The sequence below is a fragment of the Brassica napus genome, chromosome C8, assembly GCF_020379485.1.
Source record: "Brassica napus cultivar Da-Ae chromosome C8, Da-Ae, whole genome shotgun sequence".
Lineage (NCBI taxonomy): Eukaryota > Viridiplantae > Streptophyta > Magnoliopsida > Brassicales > Brassicaceae > Brassica > Brassica napus.
Window position 1 is genome coordinate 39445131 of NC_063451.1, and position 8359 is coordinate 39453489.

Below are 8359 nucleotides of genomic sequence, written 5' to 3' on the forward strand. Positions count from 1 at the left end.
ATTGGTATATATTTGGCTAAAATGTACATGATCTAGAGTCTCTTTTCCACATCCCTAGATATTGTTTCGTTGACCTTTGCAGTTTATAACTTTATGTAGCATGCTCGAGACCCAAAATTAATGCTATATTGGAGAATGTTTATGAATTGAATAGACTAAAAATATACGAATACGATGCGGTTACATCGTAGCACCAGCAAAATGCAAATTGGCGAGCTTCTAACTTGACCATCAATTTTAATTGTCTCTGTTCCTTCCTTTTCGTGTAGGTTTTATTATTTGGGAAAAACTACATTTGTAATTCAAGTTTGGTTAGTCTTGCCATGATTCAATGAATGCTCTTCTTTTCTGAAAAAAATATTCCAAGTTTGGTTTTCTGTATTTGAAACTGGCTACTCAGAGCATCTCCAATCCCTAGCTATTTTCACCTATATATGTTATAATAGAGGTAAAAGTGCTCAATCTCATCTCTATTTTCACCACTAAAATAGAAATTGCTATTTTTTCCTCTATTTATAGAGGAAAAAATAGCATTCCTCTATTATAGAGTCATACTTTTTTATTTTCAAAATAGTCGTTTAACTTTCAAATTTTTATAGTTGTAACCAAAATAATTATATTTATAGAGAAATACAGCTTTTATAAGAGTATAATAACATTTTTTATTTACATAATAGTCTTTTAACAAAACTTTAGTTTAAAAAAATTCATAAGTTTATGAAAATATTTTAAAAGTTAAAAATAAATAGGGTTAGTTATCAACTTTTATAAACAAAATGTATCTTTTGTAAAAATAAAATAGAATCTTTTAAGAATATTCTTTTATAGAGGCAAAAATAGAGAAATACATTGGAGATAAATTCATCTCTATTTTAGAGATGCTCTATTTTAGAGATAAAAATAGAGGAATGCATTGAAGATAGTCTTAGCCATCGGGTCCTTGAGCTTTGTAAAAAACATATATTTTCTTGCATTTTCAAAATTTTAATGGTAAAACCTTTTACAAATTTTATATAATATTTTATTTCTTTTAATATCGTTTAACTAGGAGTCAAGGAACTGTAATCCAATCACTATTGACAAATCTAATATACATTACATCCAAATTTAATAGAAGAACAAAGAAGATTTTATCCCAAAATAAGTCAATACAATTATTAGAAGTACGTCAAATTTTAATTATTTGCTTTTGTTTGCTAAACAAAATAAACCCTCGTAAAAAAAAAGTGACTCATCTAAAGTAAACTGTTAAGAAAGTTCGTTACATAACCGCTACCTTCTTCCACAAGTCATATAAATACAGCTTCTTCCCCAAACTTCAAGCTCTTCTCTCTCATTCACCTCTGCACCACATTATTGCGCCAGAAACTATTCGAAGCTTCCTCTGTTCCTATCTTCAATGGCGGATCAGAACGACCCACACTCCGATACTCCCACCGGTACGTCTATTCAAAAAACCTCCTCACGCTTGTTGTAACGTTTCGATCGCAAGCCTCAGTAACTAGGGTTTTCAAGTAAGAGGATCACCTTAGGGTTTTGGTTAGTGATCTGATCTTGATTCCGTTTGCAGAAGAAGCAACTCGTCTCCCTCTGAAAAAGAGAGGCTACGCAGCGAAAACACTTCCTGGTTTAAACAACAACGACGACGACTCCTTCTTCCCTGAGGAAAAGGACATGAAACTCGATAAACTCAAGAAAAACGCTTACTACGAAGTTCTCAAGGCCTTCATCGCAGAGTCTTCTACAATATCCGGAGTAATCGCTTACTACGAAGTTTAACCCTTTCATGTCTTTGTTTCTCGGTTCTTGATGGTTGCGCTCATGTTGTTGTTTCAGCCAAGGATTATGATCATGAAAGAACTCAAGAAGGAGCTGATGATCGATCATGACACTCACAGCGATTGTCAGAAGCGAGTCAAAACTGATACACTGGTCCTAGAACTGAGGTATCTTGATCCACACGCAAGAGAGTGATCTTTCTCCTTTTAACCTAATTCTCAATCGCTCTGTTTCTTAGGGGAACTTCTTCTGAGAAGGCAACAGAGAGAGTCACTAACGCTGAGGAAGAGAAGAGCACTTCCGTAGAAGGAGAAGCACTAAAGCCACGTCTAGTAGTGGACAAGAAATACGTTCTCAAACTTGTAAGTCCTCTGTTTCCAAGTCCAGAAGCTTTTGTAAGTTTTGACTTCATTTGTTTTTTACTTGCTTAGCAAGAAAGATTCAACGTAGCTCCAGCAAAGATCCAACAAGAAACGGCTGAACCGAGCGATACTAATACTACTGCAAAGATCCAAAAAGACAAGGCAGAAGCGAGTGCTACTACCACCACTACTCCACAAGAGTTACCTTTCCCAAGCTGGGGCCATGTTGCTCCTGAGTCTCTTGTTAACAGCATCATCAATATAAGAATATACGGTGACAACGACCACCTTCAATTCCAAATCAAAGCCTATAACGCAGAAACGGTAACTTTCTTCACTGTTTCCTTTCTCTGTCTTGTCCATCAAGTTAGGTCTAAGAAACCCTAGCTTTCCGATTTCATAACAGGAAATGCACCAGCTGGTGACTTTAGGAAACACAAAGGAACAGGACGACCCGTTGGACTGGATCGATATTAGATATGTAAGAGATCAAAAACTGTTACTACATCTCTTCTTGATCAGAATCTGAAACCATTGATCTCAACAAAAAAAAAACTCACTGCAGTTTCCAAGGGAAGATATAGTATGGCAAAATCAACATCCCGGGTTCACAACACGCAACTGCTTACTTAAACCAGGCCAAACCATCTTGAACGCAACCACTACAGCTCGTGAGAAGACGCCAATCAAAGTGGTAATATATATATATATCTTGCTCCTTCAAAAGTTTCTTTCACCCTTCACTGACACAACTCTCTCTGATAGGTTGGAAGATCTGCCAGTGGGATTCCTATTATCAAGATCAAGAAACTTGATAAGGGAAAAGCTAAAGCGCAGTAGGGGGATGTAGAGAAGACCAGAAGCATGACAAGAATCAAGACAAGAACACTCTCTTTTAGACTTGTTTCAGATCTTTTTCTCTTTTAGTATCGCTGTACATATGTTTTTGATGCCTTAGTAGATTCTTGAGACTATATAAGATAGTTAAAGCAGTGTAATAATGACTCTCATAACTTCCTTGTACGTTTCTTTGGGCGAGTAGAAGAACCTTCCTCCTTTTCACTAGCTTCTCTTTTAGAGGCTGCACTTGTGTTTTTCTTTGCAGGTGTTGTTCGTTTCTGACCTGCAACAGCTTTTTCATGCTTAGTGTTACTTCTCCTCTGTTCAGCTCCTTTCTTTCCACTAGAGGAATCATCCTTCACCGTCTCTAGCACAGTTTCAGCTCCTTTCATTCTCTTAAGAAAACTTGCCGCGCTTTGCTTCTTTGAGACGGCATTTGCTGTGGTCTTACCCTTCTTTTCTTGATCACTTTTCTTCTGATCATCATCCAAACTGGTCTTAACAACGTTTCTGGTTCCAATTTTTTTAGCTGATGATGAGGTTGTTGTTGTTCTTCCTCTAGGCGTCTTCTTGGGAACAATAGGTTCCTCATCTTTATCAGTGGTGGTTTCATCTTCCTCCTCCGTCTCTGAAACTTGCTTCTTCTCATTCTCATCCGTCGTTGGAACTATGTTAGTTTTTTTCTTGAACGGTTCAGAAGATCTAACAGCTAAGGAACTACGTTTCCTACAAGCTTTAACAGATACGGACACTTCTGTCTTCAGAGACAACAGTGTGAGTTCCTCCTCCTTAGACGTCACCAAGGGTTCGTCTTTTGTTGGTGATGTTTGATTAGACGTGTTGAGAGTAGTCATCTGTTTCTTGATGAGTTCGTGAAGCTGCGTTGCGGAGTTAGAGTCAGGAGATCGCTCGCCGTAGAAAACCTTGGCGTTGTTGATTAGTACAAGTAAATCTCGATGAAACTTGGTCTTGGAGCTTTCGTAATAACCTTCTTCTACACGAGTTCGAATCAGGTCAAAGTCTATGTGCTGCCTTATTATCCTCTCGTACTCCTCAGGTGTTTCCTGCAGCTTCAGAAGGAATCAAACACGGACTCCCTCAGACTTTATAAGATAATAATTAAAGCTTAGCTTGTCCAAAAAAAAAGGCTTACACTATACATTAATACTAGTACGATGGATGTTTTTGCCATGCACACAAATTAAAAATATAATTTTCTAAAAAAAATATAATTTAAAATTAATTTATTTAAAGTTATTGAAAACATATGTTATTGCGAAACAGCAAAAATTTCACAAAGCATTTACATTTTATTAACGGAGGAGTTTTCAAAAAAGGAATTGTTTTCAATTAAATTTATTTTTACATTAATAGAAAAATAGAAATTAGGGCCAAAGAGTAAGAAATAAATTAAGCAAAAAATCAGCATCGCTGTTTTAACCTTTTGTCATATTGTTTTCTTAATCAATCAGTTTTATTTTTATATCCTAAATAATAAATTATTCAACTTTTAAATTTATTTATAAAACATAAATTTTTCTGTAGTATAATATATGCACACGCACAGAGAAGATAAAATCCTCAGACCGGACATTAAAATGTCACATTCTCTAAATCAAATCTTAGTTTTTTTTGTTAAGTACCAAAGAATTCTAATTTTTTAATGTATTGCTGACTAAGCAGACAAAGGATTCTACTTTTTTTTTTTTTACCTGGCTCTCGAGCCGGCGCGAAAAATGGGAGCCAATAGGATGAGAGCAAAGCATCTCGATGAATTCAATCAACGGCCTAGATTTAACGAGCGTCTTATTAACGGCCAGAGATTGATCCTCGTTATCCGGTTGGTCGTGTCCCACCGGCTTCTCCTTTCTCGGTAAGCTCGCCGAGCTTTGCACGTCACTCGTTTCTTTCACTTCTTCCTCTAATTTCAACTCGGGCGAGTCTTTACCCTCTCTTACTGAGTCACCTCTCTCCGAGTCCTTCGCCACGCTCTCGCAACTTCCCCTACCCGAATCCTCCCTAACCGGTTTCTCATCGGTTTCATCTCCCCCGATCCGGTTCGGTTTTTCTTCAATTGATTCGTCGATTTCCCGGTTCGGCTCGATAACCGGAACGTCGGAGTTGTTAACCGTTTCCGTGATTTTAACCAGATCTGGAGATTCAGTAACCTTCTCCGCCTCCTCCTTTAAGCTCTTCTCTCTCTCATCTTCCAATCTCTTCACCTTCATCTGCAAAGACGAAATGGATAGATCGTAACGTTCGACTTCTCGACGGAGCTCATCGACGCGGAGCTTTCTCAGCTCCTCGAGCCACCCAGAGATCTCGGAGACGGTATCTCCCCCGGGGGAGAATCGTCGTTCGAGATCGTGGTATTTGTGACGACAGTCGGAGGCGGTGAGTGCACGAGAAGAAGAGTTTTGTTTGTGGATTTCGGCGGCGACGGAGTCCCACGAATCGATACCGTGACGGTGAACGGCGCAGGCGAGGAGGAGCTCCTCCCATGTGCTCCATGTTTGATGATTTTCGTTGTTTTCCGGTTTAGCCATTGAGAAGGTTTTGGTTATTGTCACTTTTGTCCAAATGATCTTCCTCTGCAAATCGTTGGCTTCCACTAAGAAGAAACCCTTTTGCGACTCTGATTACGTTTTTTATTAGTCGGACAAATAATTATTGTTAGTGTTATTACAAAGGCGCACCAGTTGAGAAAATGTTTGCTCGCTTTTGTCGGATCATGTAGTGGGCCCAGGCTATGACAACTGGGACTGGACCCATTACCGATTTGGAACCAAATGCTCCAATCAAGTAGTCTCCAATTCTGGTTATTACCATTTAATATTTGACTTGTACGGAATAAGTTAATATAAACCAAATTAAAGGCCCAGCCCATTACCTCTTTGTTCTAATCCTCAAATCAAACCGAAAACCAAATTAGCCATTTCGCTTTAGGAAAACCAAAATCTACAGTATTAAAATCAAAAAATAAAACATGTAAAATCTAAATCTAAAAATTTAAAACCAAAAACCATTCAAACAATGATTGTCTCAGTCTGTTTCTGCACATTGCGGAAACGTAATTGCTTAGACCATGATTAACCCGAGCTTTTAGGATGGAGTTCTTAGCTTCGGTTAATAACCGTTTCTTAGCTTTTAACTAAAAAATGCTAAGAACCGTTTCTTAAATAAGAGATATAAGAGCTGGCTCTTAGCCGAAAAGTATTAAAAAAAATATCAAATCATGAGTTAAAAACCTTAAATTAAGAACCCGGGTTAATCATGCTCTTATACTGTTATACACTCACCAGGGAAACAAAAATATGAGAGTAACCGAATTCTGCAAATTTTAAAGGTGAAAAATGTAAATATGATCAATTATCAACAAAGATATATGGTTAGCACTTTTCAAAGTAATATTTATTACATTTTCTGTTTACAGTTTTATTTACTTACAAAAAATTATTTTTGCTGTGTAAAACATATAAAGAGAATAAAAAGAGAGAAAATCAGATGAATGATTTGCGGTATCTTTTTTGCATACGAGAAAGTAAAAAAAAAAAGCAACCAAAGGACAAAAAAAAGCTTCTAGTTATAATTCATATCTTACATAAATAATTAAACAGTTTTTATGGTCCAAAATATCCTTGTTCAAGTTATGACAAATTAATTTCTCTTTTCAATATTCCTAAAATAGATTACAGCAATCATATTTTTTATAGGAAATAAAATTTGTATGGAAGATTGGGAGAAGAAACAACAATCAATCAACAATGGAGGAGGAAACAAGTATTTCAAAAATAAATAGCATTAGAGTAAAGAAAAATGACAAATAATTATGTTAGAGTACAATATATTAATACTTATTTAATATTTTATATTAAATTGAAAACTGCAATAGCTAAAAGAAATAAACTAAGATTATCTGAAAACCTATCGTATAAGCTTAAAATAAATAAATTAAAATTCTTGTTAATTATTATCATTATCAAAAGGAAAAAAATAATAAGGAAACGAGGAAAACATAAGGAAAATATAATGAAAACTAAGGAAAAAAAATAGAAAACAAACATCAACATATCACCAATACTACAAGATGGATAGTCCACAAACCACTATGATCATTTCAAATGACCAAATTTTGCAAATTATGAATGTGAAAAATGTAAGGGTGATGTAATATCACGAAAGAGAAGTCATTTGTTAAGCTCCACTGGAAGTAAGATTTACTACATTATTTTATGTTTGTAGTTTTATTTCTCTTTTTTGGATATGATTCAACGTCGAGAACTCTGAAGTTGGGCTGAAGAATGCACATTGAAGAAGAAGAAGACAAGTTGAATTTGAAGTTTAGGTGAAGTCATTGAAAAGATGAAATAACAATGAAGATTATACCAAGTCTTGGAAAGCTTACGAAGAACTCGATCCGCGCAACCGTGCAGGTTTTTGTTTTTATTTATTTTTATATAAACATTGTTTTTCAATTCTAAATTGGTATATATTATAATATATATGTGTCTATCAATTTTTAAAACAAAATAAGTTTCAGTATATTTTTTCCATTTATTAGATTGTTTCAAACTTTCACATTATTTTTATCTTCTTCTATATATATATTTTCGGATTATTATTTCATTATTAAAATCGTAACTATATATATATAAAGATTAGTAAAATATTGGTTTATTATCATATTCAAAGATATTGTAACATTTCACAAATTTAGAAAGTTTTTTAAAAATTAAACTTTTTCCTTCATAGATTTATACTATCGAGTAAATAATTAAACATTTAGTTTTTGTTTAATGTTTAAAATAAACTATATAGTTTAAAATTTGTTTCCATTGGTTTAAGGTAGTAAAGATTAATCATTGTTAGATAATATGATTTTTGTTATTTAAAAAAAAAAATTCTTTATAATTTTCAAAGTTAACATCGACAAATATTTAAATAATTAACATATGGATGTATAGTATTACAACATTAAATTATATCTATTTAATTTATATTATCTAGAAATTCAATAGATCATCTATTGTTTAAATCCAATTATTGATAACCCAATTAAAATTTCTGGTAGGCCCAAAATTTAAATGATAAGATTAAAAATTAAATGTAACATGGTTTTCTAGAAATAGGTCCATTAGATCTATTTTTTAAAAAATCACACATGAATCAAGGTTGTGAATTCTGTTTTAATATATAAGATTTGTTTTATGCTATATCACCTTTCCATTATCATCTAATGGTAACTGAACAAATCCTTATAGCATCAATAATGAAACTGCAATCAAAACATATATTTATGTACATATTTAAATACATATTTAAATCTCAGTTTATATAGTTCTAATAGTATGTTCACCATAACAAAACAAAAAACTTAT

General features: G+C 34.1%; 2 protein-coding genes across 3 annotated transcripts; one reads left to right on the top strand and one right to left on the bottom strand.

The window, feature by feature from the left end:
* The first annotated feature begins 1006 nt into the window (after positions 1–1006).
* On the top strand, positions 1007–3198 carry LOC106362722 (protein EMSY-LIKE 3). The gene is made up of 8 exons (XM_022700161.2): positions 1007–1439; positions 1571–1755; positions 1837–1946; positions 2018–2141; positions 2211–2465; positions 2548–2622; positions 2707–2835; positions 2907–3198. The coding sequence occupies exons 1-8, from the start codon at positions 1400–1402 to the stop codon at positions 2979–2981; spliced, it is 993 nt and encodes a 330-aa protein (XP_022555882.1). The 5' UTR covers positions 1007–1399; the 3' UTR covers positions 2982–3198.
* On the bottom strand, positions 1092–5956 carry BNAC08G28910D. Of its 2 annotated transcripts, none has more exons than XM_013805782.3 (2): positions 4694–5956; positions 1092–4045 (listed from the first exon to the last, which is right to left on the bottom strand). In XM_013805782.3, the coding sequence occupies exons 1-2, from the start codon at positions 5525–5527 to the stop codon at positions 3149–3151; spliced, it is 1731 nt and encodes a 576-aa protein (XP_013661236.1). In that variant the 5' UTR covers positions 5528–5956; the 3' UTR covers positions 1092–3148. The 2 variants fall into 2 exon arrangements, with proteins under 2 accessions (XP_013661236.1, XP_013661235.1); XM_013805781.3 differs by having other exon boundaries at positions 1092–4051.
* Positions 5957–8359: the final 2403 nt, after the last annotated feature.

Coding starts and splice junctions, on each gene's coding strand:
- LOC106362722 (XM_022700161.2), top strand. CDS start 1,400: ATGGCGGATCAGAACGACCCACACTCCGATACTCCCACCG. Junction 1,440..1,570: donor ACACTCCGATACTCCCACCG/GTACGTCTATTC, acceptor TTCCGTTTGCAG/AAGAAGCAACTCGTCTCCCT. Junction 2,142..2,210: donor AGAAATACGTTCTCAAACTT/GTAAGTCCTCTG, acceptor TTACTTGCTTAG/CAAGAAAGATTCAACGTAGC.
- BNAC08G28910D (XM_013805781.3), bottom strand. CDS start 5,527: ATGGCTAAACCGGAAAACAACGAAAATCATCAAACATGGAGCACATGG. Junction 4,052..4,693: donor CGCGCCGGCTCGAGAGCCAG/GTAAAAAAAAAA, acceptor TTCCTTCTGAAG/CTGCAGGAAACACCTGAGGA.